This window comes from Callorhinchus milii, unplaced genomic scaffold (genome assembly GCF_018977255.1).
Source record: "Callorhinchus milii isolate IMCB2004 unplaced genomic scaffold, IMCB_Cmil_1.0 Scaffold380, whole genome shotgun sequence".
Lineage (NCBI taxonomy): Eukaryota > Metazoa > Chordata > Chondrichthyes > Chimaeriformes > Callorhinchidae > Callorhinchus > Callorhinchus milii.
Window position 1 is genome coordinate 1 of NW_024705121.1, and position 15,207 is coordinate 15,207.

The window sequence follows — 15,207 nt, forward strand, 5'->3', positions numbered from 1 at the left end:
CTTACTCCACACAGAGCCTAATAATAATCCTCCAAAACCAAAAACAATAATAAATTGGTCATTTTCAATCTACGACTGTTTGTGGGACATTGCTGTGCGCAATTGGCTGCCGCGTTCGCCACAAATATACAGTCAATTCACTTTACAGTGTGTTCTGTGAAGCGCTTTGGGACGTCCTCCCGACGTGAAGAGCGCTATATCAAATGCAAGGATTATTATTATTATATTACTCCAGCAACAGGTTGTCCTAAGCCCAGGGCGGTGATGGCCTCAGGCTGTAAGGAGCAGTTAGGCTCAAACAGCACATGGTGCGTTTGTACAGGAGCCAATCACAGGGGGAAGCTCGGCAGCCAATCACAGGGGGAAGCTCAGCAGCCAATCACAGGGGGAAGCCCGGCAGCCAATCACAGGGGGAAGCCCGGTAGCCAATCACAGGGGGAAGCTCGGCAGCCAATCACAGGGGGAGCCACTCCACAACATACATCTTCACACAGGAAGGAATTTAATAAGAGCAAATCAAATCCAATAGCTTTGTTCCCCACGTTGAGCACAGCAATCAAGATGTAATTGCATTATTCTAACAGTCTCTCGCAATATTAGTCAAACCACCCAGAGGCCATTGTCTTATACTGTGTTAGAACTGAATCTTCTCTTCCTACAGCTGTGATTGAGCAGCTTCTCATCTATGTGGGTTCTGTAGCTCAATGTGGAGTCCTGTAGTGTATTGGTTAGAGCGCTCGCCTCGGAAGCGAGAGACCCCACACTGAGCTACAGGACTCCACAAGAGTTAAGAGCTCCAGGTCCGATCGTAAACCCAGGAGAGCTGGAAATGCCACCACCATCCGGCTCCCATCAACGCCAGGAAAGAATCTAACAAAAATCAAATCCCAAACACTCAGATGATTAGAGCGACAGCTGGGCTGCTCGGCCACTCCACAATAACAACTTCTGTCCTCGCCCAAAGTTTAGCCAATTATTTCTAATAATGAGCGACAGAGGATAAAACTTATCCCTTACACCTTACAGCAAAGGTAGAAGAGACCTTGTATTTTCATAGCACATTATCACACTGAAATGTTTTAAAGCGCTTTATATACTTGTATTTGATAAAATAATCCTTGCATTTGATATAGTGCCTGATGATGTCGTCGAGATGTTGCAAAGTGCTTCACAGAATATACTGTGAAGTGAATTGACTATATTTTGTGGGCAAAAACACAGCAGTCAATTGCGCACAGCAGTGCCCCACAAACAGTCTTGGAATGAACGACAAGCGATCCATCAATCGATTAAGAATAACATCTTGCATTTATATAATGCTCTTCATGCTGGGTGGGGTCCGAAGTCTGACCCGGAGCCAGAGGAAGTGAGGGGGGAGGTAACCATAAGCACAATCAAAAGGAAGGTCTTTAGCCAGGATTTGAAAGTGGAGAGGGAGGGGGCAAGGCAGAGGGGTTGAGGGAGAGTTCTAGAGTTTAGGGGCTTAGTGGCTGAAGGCATGGCCAACGCTGGTGGAGGGCACAAGGGACAAAGAGGAGGCCAGAGCCAGCTGAGCAGAAGTAGTGGATGGTGGAGTGGAGGCTAACCAAGCTGGATAGATAGGGAGGTGCTTTGGGTGAGGAAATTATTACCCCAGGAAAAGCAATCTGCCAATCGACTAGCGACCAGGTTCGTACTTACTGCTTGGTAAACAAAGGCGTGTGGGGTCAGGAAACTTGGCCAACATTTCACCCTGGCCAGAATCAAAACCAGAACTCTTGCTTGATTGAAAGCTCTAACCACTAAGCTACAGGACTCTATTGAATATACTGTGAAGTGTATTTCAATAACACAAATTAAATTTGTAACTTGCCAGAATATACCAAGCACCGGAATGCGTACACACCTACACACCCATAATCCTCTCGCACACTCCCACCCGCGCACACAATCCTCTCCCCAGACCATCTATTCTGCACCAGTTGTGAATGTGACCCAGATTTCAGTCACTGAGCCTCTCCACAGTGAGATGAGATTTAGAGATGTCTGAATACTGCCATCTGGTGGTCAGATCAGCCTCTTGCGCTGGGCAGTGATTGGACGAGAGGAGGGAGGGAGGTGATGAAGTGTTGCTAAAAAGCTGAATCAAAGAAAGTTTTTTTTAGGAGGGTCTTGAAGAGGTGTCGAGAAGTGAACTCTACTGAGCAGAGGTGGACGGACACAAATCATTGGCTTATACCTTTCAGTATAACTGGAGTTCCTTTTGCTGCCGTGGGGGGTGGGGGATTCTCCACCCACACAATCTCACCCAATGGCTCATCGCTCAAGTCGATGAGTCGCTGCACATAGTAATTTGCCTGTTCCTTGATGCAAGCAAAACAGCTTGTAATTGCACCTTACAGTAACTTGAAGGAAAAAGAGAATGAATTTTGCAGTAAAGGGAAGCGATCCAGCGCTGAGGATGACGAGGAGATGTTCTGGAATCTTCTCAGTGAGAGAGTAGGGACATGACTATATGAAAGGTCGAAGAGGAAAGTCTTCAGGTGTGATCTGAAAATGGGTAAAGAGGGGCGAGGCGGAGTGGTTAAGGCAGGGAGGTCCGCAGGTTTGGGGTATCGTAGCTGAAGGCATGGCCGCCAAGGGTGGGGCAGAGAGCCACGAGGCACAGAAGGTCCAAGTCAGCCAAGCGAACGATGTATGCGAGTACAACTTAGCAACACAAGGAAATGTGGTACAATAATAATGCTTATATTTGATTCCGCACCTTATCACATAGGAAATGTGTCTCAAAGCGCCCACAGGATTTACTGGGAGGTGGATTGGCTGAGATTTTTTTGTGAGCGAAAATACAAACACGGAGAATCTGGTGAGAATGGCCCACGGTTTCTAACCTTTTTTACATCCTTAATTGCTTCCTTTCCTTTCTGGAAGGATCAAAATTGGGAACAGTTGGTTCAGTCTGAGACTGAGCCAGTCACTGAGCTGCCAGTGTCTTTCCAGGCACGAGTTTCCCAAACAAATCACTGATGGATTAATTTCAAAGTGGCCGATAAGCAACAAACAGTCACTTTACAAAACCTGTATAATAATAACTATTATTAAAATGAGCGAGCAAGCGAATCAGCAGTCAGTCACGGGACATGATAAATAACACAGCCCACCAGGCTGCGCACGTGCACGCATCCCCATGGTATATGCCCACAATAACACAGCCCACCCCAGGGCTCGCGCGCATACAGCCCACCCCAGGGCTCGCGCGCACACACCACCCAGGGCGCGCGCGTGCGCACACACACAACACCCAAGGCACACGTGCGCGTACACACACCACCCAGGGCACACGTGCGCGCACGCACACACACACCACAGGGCACGCGCGGGTGCACACTCACCACATAGGGCGCGCGCACACCAACCAGGGCACGTGAGTACACACACCACCCAGGGCACGCACGCGCACACACACACCACCCAGTGCACGCACGCACGCAGACACACCAGCCAGGGCGCGCGCAGACACACCACCCAGGGCGCGCGCAGACACACCACCCAGGGCGCGCGCACACACACACACCACCCAGGGCGCGCGCACTCACACACACCACCCAGGGCACGCGCACTCACACACACCACCCAGGGCGTGCACGTGCACACCACCCAGGGCGTGCACGTGCACACCACCCAGGGCACACGCGCACACACACACCACCCAGAGCGCGCCCGTGCATGTGCACACCACCCAGGGCGCGCACACACACACACACACCACCCAGGGCGCGCGCACACACACCACCCAGAGCGCGCGCACACACACCACCCCAGGGCGCGCGCACACACACCACCCCAGGGCGCGCGCGCACACACCACCCCAGGGCGCGCGCACACACACCACCCCAGGGCGCGCGCGCACACACCACCCCAGGGGGCGCGCACACACACCACCCCAGGGCGCGCGTACACACACACCACCCCAGGGCGCGCGTACACACACACCACCCAGGGCAAGCGCGTACACACACACCACCCAGGGCACGCTCACGCACACACACCACCCACAGCACACACACCCACACACCCCGCAGGGTGCACACACAACCCCACAGCCATACCCCAGGGTAAACACATACCCACACACAAGCTGGGTGGGTGGGGAACACAAGCACTTTCACTCAAGGACATGCACCTGACCCAGACTCAATGTCTCTTCTCTGGCCTCATTCATAATAATAATCCTTGTATTGGATATAGCAAACACACGACATTGAGATGTCTCAAAGCGCTTTACAGAATTCACTGTAAAGAGTAGTGACCATATGTTGTGGACAAAACACAGCAGCCAATTGCGCACAGCAGTGTCCCACCAACAACTTTGGACTGAGTGACCAAATTATGCTTATTTATTTAGAAGAAGATCCCCCAATGAAATGGCCTCAGCTGGCCTGTCGCACAGTAACTTCACATAAGCCACTCATGGGTGGAAAGGAAATACAAAGGAATTAACAACAGAGAGACTTATTATGGGTCCAATTGTTTTTTCAGGATCTTAAATGCTCAGGTTAGAGAGCGCTCATCAATGTAGTCACAACTCCCTCTTATCGAATGGGGACCAAAATTTATGTCAAGGGGTGGAGGGGCCCCTTTAATAGTCCGTCAGCACCATGCCATTGATCAGGGCCCGTTTCCACATGTAGTAGGTAGAGCGGGGGGTCAGAGGGTAGAAACCGCTGAATTCCTTGAAAGTCGGGAAAGTGTTTGACTCGAATCGTTGCTGCAGAAACAGTTTGGCTTCAGCCTTGGACAAAGATGTCACATTGAAGGTCTTGGCAGGAGCTGGGAGCAGAGAGAACATTCCAGATCGGAGGCAGGTGGAGGCAGCAACGAGATGCTGACGCCTGTCCAATGATACCCCCGTCTCACCACAGGCCCTCAGCCCCGCCCCCTCTCGTCGCTGCTGTCTCAGCCCCGCCCCCTGGTGGCCGGCTGCCCTCCTCCACAGGAAATAGGTGGAGCTGGAGATGGTCCGGTACCGGACACGGAACACGGAGTGAGGCATTCGCCATTTTTGGACCCTTCTCTTGGCTTCTTCCCGCTCCGTCCTCTGCAAGGGGGAGGGATTACTCTTGCTGCCACAGAGGGGGAGGAAAGGGCTTCGAAGGTCACTTCCTGCCCTGCTCTTGTACAGAGAGGGCAATTGAAGATCACCAAGTCCCACCAAAGTGTTTCCAATCTGCCCCGTGGCACTGTCCTTGGGTCCCAGAGCTACCCGGGTCATGGCCTCTCGTCGCCAGTTGTAATACGTGGACCTGGAGATCCAGGGGTAAGTCTTCCTGAAGCTCTTGTAGGGAGGACACATGTTCAGGGATACACAGTTCCTCAGGAAGCTTTTAACCAGCTGCATGGATGGTGACCTTTGGCTGTTAAAGGGCCTTGGGAAGCCGGGCCTGGGGTGGAGTTTGGAGCTCTCTGTGTTCTCCGAGCCCCCCGAGAGAGGTGACTGGTTCTCGTTTGCCCCCGGAATCCCAGCGTCCAGCCCTGGGACTCTCACACCCGCCCCCAGGAGCATCTCGTGTTTCCAGGTGTAATAGGTGGAGCGGGAGACCTCGGGGAAGCGGGTTCGGAATTGCTGGAGGGGCAGGAAGCTACCAGCTGAGAAACATTGCTGGAGATATTGCTTGGCCTCGTACCTGGTGGCTGCTTTCTGCCTGTGCTCCCAGGATTGTCTCTTCCACCTGTAGAAGGTGCTTTTGGTGATGCTGTATTTCTCCCGTAGCATAGAGTAGGAGATGTCAGGGTCCATGTTCAGGAGCTCCAAGGTGTTGCGAGGCAAAGCCTCCCCTGAGCTGGGGCAGTGCAGGGTGCTGACGGGTACAACGGGGGCAAAGTACTGAGGCCTGAAGACCGAGCGGGAGAGGCTCTCCCCTGCCCACATAACATGTAGAGTCTGGGACTGACAGGCAGACCCCGCCCTGGCCCGGGGCCGGATAATACGATTGAAATAGGGTCTGATCTTCATGTTGCTCATGGGGTAGATGGAGTACACATCTCTCTGCAGAACTGAGGCCAGAGCATAGATGTGCCACATGTTGGAGAAGGTGCCAGGGAAGCAGGTAGCCTTGACATCGGCGTCAAAGATGGCCTCCAGGATGGCCATAGGCAGCTGGTCCATTCGAGCCGCAGACTCCTCAGTGCAGAGAGAGAATCTGGCCGCCTGCAGCATGATCTTGGAGTCGATCATCCCCTTGAGGTAATACTGTTTGTGGAGCAGCATCTCCACCATGGTCCTGACCTGCAGCTCCGCGCTCAGGCTGCTGTCACCCAACAGCGACACGCTGGCCGCTTCAAATAGGTGGTTCCCCTGACCCTGACAGCTCAGAGGGACCATGTCCATTGGGGCATCCTCAGGATACAAGGCTTTGGCCTCCAGATCCACCTCCGTTCCCATCGAGACATTCCTGTTCCTCTCACAGGCCGAAGGGACAGAGAAGCTAGATAATAACTTGCCGACGTCGGAGGTGACGGCTCGGAGATAGTCAGGGTCTGGCCATTCAGTGGCCTCCTGCAGCTTACAGCGCAGAGCATCCACCAGCTCCGCCCTTCCGGCATCCCTAAGGGAGATAGACAGAGTCAATGCAATTCCTGTTTGGATATTGACACGGAATCTCAACAACAACTAGCATTTATATAACAAACACCCTTTGCACAGGGTAGGGTAACCAGGAGACAGGAGTGTAAGATACGACATGGGGAATTAAAAGAAAATTTAGGAGGAACTACTTCACACAAGAGTAACGAGAATGTGGAACTCATTACCTGAAGTGATGGTTGAATCAGAAAGTGTAGATACATTCAACAGGTAGCTAGAACTTGACATGAAGGGAGAGGGGAATAGAGAGTGTGGGAGGGAGTAAAGACTTGTGTGGTTGGGCCGAGTGTCTGTTTATGTGCTGTACATTCTTTATAAACTCCGTAAGAACATTTAACGTTTTGCTACAAGTAAATATAAAATTTAATAATGCAGCATCATTCAAAATAAAATAATCCTACAACAAGGATTATGATCAATCAAATTACAGTAACAGCACATGAAGTCCTACATATGTCCACCAGAAAGCATTGTGTTCCAATAAACAGAAAGCTTCCCATTAATGGAATGCAAGAGTGGCTTTCATTAAAACTACCAGGTCATTGTAGTTAGCACAGCACAGGGGGCCAATTAAGCCTCTGCTGGTGCCAGTTATCTCCTTCCCTCAAACCCAGTTTCCTGTTCCTTGATATTGTTACAAACGCACTTCATTTTCAGAGGCGATATCCTTCTGGGAAACATCTCATCTGCCTGTTCAGGTGGACATTCATTATTGGCACTATTAGAGCAGAGAAGGGAGTCTCGGCCAACAATCCTCCAGATAAATTGGTCGTTCGCTTCAATGCCTGTTTGTGAGACCTTGCCACAAATTGTTTGCAGTGTTTGCGTAAAAATACACAGCGACTTCACTTAATAGCAATTAGTAATAATTATCCTTGCATTTGATATAGCGCCTTATCACATCTTCGAGACGTCTCAAAGCGCTTCACGGAATATACTGTAAAGTGAATTAACTGCATATTTTGTGGGGGATTACATGTAAAGTGCTGTCACTTTTGTTTTGCCAACATAGGCAACATTTGTGGAGTCCTATCATATAGTGGTTAGTGCGCTCGCTTCACAGGCGAGAGGACCTGGGTTCAATTTCCAGGCAGGACGAAACCTTAGGTAAGTTTCCTTACTCCACACACCTCTGTTTACCCAGCAGTGAGTAGGAACCCAGTTGTAATAATCCAGGAGTTCAAAAAAATATATAATAATTTGGTCACTCAATCCACAACTGTTTGTGGGACGCTGCTGTGTGTAATTGACTACCACATTTCACCCACAAGATATACAGTCAATTCACTTTACAGTAGATTCTCGGAAGCGCTTTGAGATGTCTCAATGACATGGTAAGTCACCGTGTCAAATGTAAGAGTTATACTTGTCTATTATTATGGTACCAAATGCAAAGATTAATCTTAATATCAACAACAAAAATAGAATTAAACAGGTAATCCAGTGATTGACACACCAAAAGTGCACTCTTCAAGTCAACAATAACACCCTGCATTGATAGAGTGTCACAATATTCCATTGCTGCACATGCACAGACCTTACTAGGGATCAAGCACAGGAAACGTTCCCCTTATATCCAGGCTATGCCATACCTGACCAGACAAATACAAGTCTAATAACCCACGTGTAGCAAACAGGAAGTGATATTGGCAGTGACCCGATGACTTAGAATTTGGCCATCGTTTCCCCATCAACACAGGCTGGGAGCTGCTGGCAGAATCCTCTCAATCGCTATCCTGATGCTGTGGGAGTTACCCTGGAATTAGGTTCAGTAAATTTGTGCCTGTGGTAGCCCACAGTCACAAAACTTTACAGGAAATACAGTGAAGCGCTACAAGACATCCTCCTGATACAAAAGACGCTGTAAAGTTTATTAATCACTCAGTCAATTGATTTCTATAAATTAACAGTCTAGAGTAAGGGGGGGGATGCAAGATTGAGAATATAAAAGCACCAGGACTGTGGGGGGGGGGGGGGGGGGGGCGGACAGAATTTTAAGAAATGAACAATTTTTAAAGACTGGTTTCAGTCTCCTCCACTTTGGGAAATTTAGGAAGAAAAATAAAGCATGGGATGTTTTCCCCCTCACCTACTTCCTTGCAATTCTTGGTACTTTCCCCAGCAGCTTTTCCAATGAAATTCACAATTTACTCCAACAAATATAAGAATCACATCTGCATTTCTATAGTGCCCTTCACTCAGGGTAGCGACTCGAAGTGCTTAATAATAATAATTGTTGCATGTGATATAGCACTTTATCATATCATCGAGACATCTTAAATCGCTTCACAGGATGTACTGTAAAGTGGATTGACCATGTATTTTGTGGGCGAAATGCACACAACAATGTCCCACAGTCATGGAGTAAATGACCAATTTTTTAGTGAGATTATTACTATTTAATATTTAAGAAGATGCCGAGTTTGCCTTTTGGACTCTCCTAAAAGTATTTCAAAAAAAGTTAAGGAAATTGGGAAAACTCACACATAATAATACTTGCATTTGATGTAGAGCCTTATTACATCATCGAGATGTGCCAAAGTGCTTCACAGGATACACTGTAACGTGTAGTAACTGTGTATTTTATGGGCTCACAGCAGCGCCCTAAATATAGTCGTGACCACATTTTTTTGCAAATTTGGCTGCAAATAAACAAGTTTGGAGAGGGGGGGAACGGAAAGTCTTTTAACCATTTACTCACTGGTTGTCTGTGGGGATCTCTTAGACTTGCTCTGCTCTTTGTCCCATCTATTCATCATTTACTTCTGCTCAAACCACTGAGATCTGAACACGTTATGGGTAGGCAGAAACAGAAATCTAAAGCCAGCAATTTGAAAAGTTGTGGGGGAAAAAGTTGAGATAAGTTACACAGAAAGTTTGCTCTTCCCCACCCCTCCCCCTCTGTTTACCCCTTTGTTAAAACAAACAATTTAGAAGCTCTGAATGAGCCGCTTGGCTTCATAAAACCTCATCTCATTTCAGCCTCAGATCTATAGAAAAGTCTGTATCAAACAAATAGACTCACCTTAAACAAATCCCCAAATGAGAGCTGCAAAAGGGAGATGGGGTGATTGCAATTATTTTTTCTCTCTCCTCCTCCCCGTTGCTCCCGATGTTGCCTTTTAACAAGTGACTGGGTCTGACCAGTTCCAAATTGAGACGTAAAGGGCTGAGGATTCCCAATTCTGGAGGCTGTCAGTCTAATGAGGAAAGGAGAAGAGTGTTGCTGTCAAACCCCACCCCCAAAGAACTGGTCAATGAGTCTCTCTCTCCCCTTGAGATGAAAGGACCCAGTCTCCACAGTCAATTCCAATGGTATGTGATAATGAGCACTGTCTCTCTGATTACAACACTCAAGTGTCCCATCTCCCATGCTAACCGCTTCCTGACTTCACAAGGTGCAAGTTTGGTGATTCTTACAAGCAGTTTCCTGATATACAGGGTGAATCAGAAGTCCTTACTCATAAAGTTTTAATTATTAATTTTGTTCTTTTTTTAAAAGACAACATTCATAGAGAGTGTGTAACTATTACACGTGAGTAATAATAACATAATAATAATCCTTGCTTCTGATTTGGTGCCTTATCACTTCGTTGAGACATCTCAAAGCGCTTCACAGAATATATGGTAAAATGAATTTACAATTGATTGTATATTTTGGGGGCAAAACTCGGCAGCCAATTCCACGCAACAGTGTCCCACAAACAGTCGCGGATTGAGTGACCACATTTTTTTTAAGGGGTTATTACACCCGGAAAGCAATTCACCAATCGACTAACAAGCGGGTTTCTACTTACTGCTGGATAAACAGAGACGTTTGGAGGAAGGAAACTCTCATTGCGTTCATGAAAGGTTTTGTCACCAAGTTGATATGTGTAAACGTCTAAATGACAATGTAGTTTGAACATCTCGTATAATAATAAATAATAATAATCCTTGCATTTGATACAGCGCCTTATCATGTCTTCGAGGCATCTCAAAGTGCTTCACAGAATATACTGTAAAGTGAATTGATTGTGTATTTTGTGGGAGAAACACGGCAGCCAATTACACACAGCAGTGGCCCACAACAATCGTGGATTGATTGACAAAATAATTATTTGATAGACCTATGAGTAAGGACTTTTGATTCACCGTGCATATTTTTTTTGCAGGCCTGCAGTCACTACACTTCACATCAAACCTATGAAGTGCTTTGAGACTTTCTCATTGCGCGGAAAACACAATATCGAACACAAGGATTATATTTACCTATTGCTCTGTCTTGTAATTGTTTTTAAAGTTTTTTCCTCATTGTCTTCCTCTATTCCCCCTTTGCTCTCCAATCGCATTGTAGGACGTTTATCAGGTTTGCAATGAGTCTGTGTCGGCAAATCTCAGGGTGACTAGGGAGGTATCTATATTCTTTAGAATATAGAAAAATTAGAGGTGATATTATAGAAACCTATAAGATTCTTAAGGGTCTTGACAGGGTAAATGCCATGAGACTGTTTCCCTTGGTTGGAGAATCTAAAACTCGGGGTCATAGTCTCAAGATTAAGGGTCAGCCTTTTCGAACTGAGTTGAGGAAACATTTCTTCACTCAGAGGGTAGTGAATTTGTGGAATTCTCTACCACAGAAGGCTGTAGGTACAACAACAACAACTTGGATTTATATAGAACCCTCCACGCCGGACAGCGTCTCAGAGCACTTCAAGATGCTCAGTCCTTGAACATATTCAAGACTGAGGTTGATAGATTTCTAAACGATAGAGGTATTAAAGGATATGGGGATAGGGCGGGTAAATGGAATTAGGTTAGATCAGCCAAGATCTTATTAAATTGTGGGCAGGCTCGAGGGGCCGAGTGGCCTACTCCTGCTCCTACGTCTTATGGTGTCCTACTCCAAAGGTCTCACATTTCATTCAACCTGTAAAACTATTTTACCTTAAAATTAAATTAAGAACTTCCAGAATTGTGGAAAAAAATCTTAAATTCAGTCTTAATTTGGAAGCCGTTTTCTCTTTAAGAACACAAAGTGTAGTGACTGTGCGTTTTGCAGGCCAACATGGAAGCTAATTTGCACTTTGGAGTCCAATATCATAGTAGTCAGAGCGCTCGCCTCACAAATCAGAGGACCTGGGTTTAATTCTCGGGCAGGGCAAGTTTCCTTACTCAACACAACTCAGGCCTTGAACCCACAAGTTTCTGACCTTGAGGTAAGAGTCCTGCCATCTGAGCCAGCCTGACACCATAACTTCCAAAACTCAAAAAAATGTTTTCATTAATTTTCCAACCAGAATACAATAATATAAAAATCCTTGCATTTGGTATAGATTGTCGTCAAGATGTCTCAAACCACTTCACAGGAAGTGTAGTGACTGTCTATTTGCAGGTTAATGTGGCAGCCAATTTCCAGAGAGCAATGTCCCACAAACAGCCATGAAGGGAATGTGAGGGGATCATTCGCCAGGATATCAGGAGAAAGAAACTGAAAACACAGTCACTCCACTTTACAGTATATTCTGTGAAGCACTTTGACACGTCTTAACGATGTGATTAGGTGCTATATCAAATGTAAGGATTATTATTATTATTGTTAAATTCCCTTTCTTTTTGAATAGTGCCAAGGGATCTTTAACAACCTCCCCCAAACAGGCAGGTGGTGCCTCGGTTTAACAGCTCATATGAAAGAATGGCCCAGTTCGGGAAATCTGCAAGGCAGGAGGTCATATTTGTCCTGGAATGTGTCAGCTCCTCCACACTCTCTTTGTGTCTCTGCAGTGAGCTCCGAATAGCTGAACTAGACCACAGGGTGCGAAAAACAGATAAAAGGAAACCAACACATTTCCTGGGGCTAAATGCGAGGTGCAGGAGATCTGTCTTAACTGTGGAGAAGAGACGTCTTGCTCTCTCACTTGTGCTCTCTCAGTGATGCTCACAATGATGCTTTCTTTATCTCTCTTTCTCTCTTGTTCTTTGCCGCTCTCATTTTCTCTCCGTATCTTGTCGCTGTGGGTCTTGTCTGTGTTTTGTTGTGCTTGGTGGGGCATTGCATTATTGGAAATGCCAGATGAGATTTTATTCGTGGTCTCATCTGCCTGTTCAAGTAGACCTTAAAGATCACAAGATGTGGAAACCCATCACCATGGTTAGGAGTAACCAAACCAAACTGATAATTCCATGCATTCTATGCACACATGGAAATCCCGAGATAGATTGTTGGAATGGAATGCACACTTTCTCCCTGGAGGGACACATCCTGCTGACCGAATTCCAGAAAGAAATAGGTGTAGGTTGGCAAGAGCCAAGGCTTGGGGACTCCAGAGTGTGTGTTGGGGTAACTGCTAGAGTCTAACCAGCTAAAACCAGACATGGCTTGCCATGAGTGCGCTGTCTGGCAAGCTTTCCCACTACTTATCCAGCTAGAATCACCCGACCTGTTAGGTCTGTGATCTGCTTAATCCTGGACTTTGGAACTGGACCACAACATCCCCAGGTGCTCGGATGCATAAAGGAGGAAGAGCCCCCCCCCCTCCTCTTCCCCTCTGTTCAGTGTGTTGTTGTTGACGAGTTGTCTCGAGAGACTGATTCCTTTTGTGGCTTCTGTGTTCGTTTTATGTAAGTTGTTTTTAAATAATTCTTGCATTTGATATAACACCTTATCACCTCATTGAAACATCTCAAAGCATTTCACAAAATATACTGCAAAATGCAGTGACTGTATATTTTGTGGGTGAAACAAGACATGGCAGTGTCCCATAAACAACTGTGGATTCAGTGACCAAATTATTATTGTTTTTCATTGATCGTGCTAAGTATACGCTTTGCAATGTTCCGGCTCCTTCGTCCACAAACACCAAACCCCTGGTGTGCAGCAGGGAGGGAGGAGGAAAGAGTCCTTTATTGAATCTGCTCAAATTTCTCCAGGAATTTGGACAATTCTGCCTTATCAAGGTTCCACCTTGTGCTAGAGTTTCTCAACGCACACAGTCAAGATCAAAGATTTCCTGGCAACACATTGTCACCTCGGCATCAATCACATCAACTCCCCCCTCCCCCATCTCTTCATCCTCACATTCCCAACCCCTCATTAACATGAGGTGCACAGAATGGACAAGGGCTCTCCTGGCTTTTTTTTAAATTGTTTTGATGTGCAAGTGGAGGCCATAAAAGATGCAGATTGTGCTACCTCTGACCGGCTCCGCAAGTCTGACACATGGGGTGCTTCAAAGAGCTGCAATAAGGAAGAGGGTCTGCAGAAGCCTCTTGTCAGGAGATGCACCTTTGTTCTCGATCTTGGCTTTGTGAGCTCTGGACAAATAAGCCACTATTATACACTTGATGGATTTTCACAGCAGGCGTTTTTGAGGGGCTTGTTTTTTCACACTTCCACTTTTTTAAAAAATTCCTTTTGTTTCCCGGGACAATAGTGAGATGATTGCGGTTTAAATCCACCCCTCAAAAAAGTTATCAAAATGTAACATTCATAGAGCACTCCCACCTGCACAATGCTGGGCAATGAGATGGGGGTGGGGTTGATTGCGGGAGTGTGTGCAGCGCTCAGAGACAATACCTTGCTACACGAATGCAAGTTGTCATGATATTCCAAATGGAGTCCTGTAGTGTTGTGGTTAGTGAGCTCACCTTGTAAACAAGTGGACCAGGGTTTGATTCCCGGGCAGGGCAAAACCTTAGGCAAGTTTCATTACTCCACACCCCTCTGGTTACCTAGCAGAAAGTGGGATCCCAGTTAGACGATTGGCGGATCGCTTTCCAGGAATAATAATCCCTCCCAAAATTTTAAAAAAATAATGTGGTCACTGAATCCAAGACTGTGGGACACTGCTGTGTGCAACTTGCAGTCATTGGCAATCAACAGAGTGAGAGTAAAGGTTTAACTCATATTAATATAATTGCAGTACAAATGGGCTCACATCTGTCTCTGTGTGGCAGAGATATAGATTCAATGATTCTCAAGATATTTGTGATTCAAATCCACAGAATTTAATAATAATAATCCTTGGCATTTGATATATGTGAAGTCCTGTAGCTCAGTGGTTAGAGCACTCGCTTTGCAAGTGAGATACCTGAGTTTAATTCCAGGTCAGGGTGAAACCTTGGGCAAGTTTCCTTACTCCACACAGAGCCTAATAATAATCCCTCCAAAACCAAAAACAATAATAAATTGGTCATTTTCAATCTACGACTGTTTGTGGGACATTGCTGTGCGCAATTGGCTGCCGCGTTCGCCCACAAATATACAGTCAATTCACTTTACAGTATATTCTGTGAAGCGCTTTGGGACGTCCTCCCGACGTGAAAAGCGCTATATCAAGTGCAAGGATTATTATTATATCTTGACTCAAAGCGCTTAACAGGATATAATGTAAAGTGGAGTGACTATATTTTGTGGGCAAAACACACAAAACAAAAATGTCCCACAAATAGCCATGGAGTGAGTGTCTGATTTTATTTGGGGAATTGTTGAGTAGAAAACCAGCAGAGAGAAATTCCCTTCTCTTTTCAAACAGTACCATGGTATCTTTACCGTCCACCTGAACAGGCAGACTGGACCTCCGTTTATCATTTCATCCGCAGGACAG

At 46.5% G+C, this 15,207-nt stretch overlaps 1 protein-coding gene across 1 annotated transcript; it reads right to left on the reverse strand.

The window, feature by feature from the left end:
• Window positions 1–4,618: 4,618 nt before the first annotated feature.
• LOC103189897 (vertnin) lies at window positions 4,619–7,093 on the reverse strand. The gene is made up of 2 exons (XM_042346180.1): window positions 7,074–7,093; window positions 4,619–6,584 (listed from the first exon to the last, which is right to left on the reverse strand). Exons 1-2 carry the CDS (start codon window positions 7,091–7,093, stop codon window positions 4,619–4,621), a joined length of 1,986 nt encoding a protein of 661 aa, XP_042202114.1.
• Between the last annotated feature and the right edge of the window lie 8,114 nt (window positions 7,094–15,207).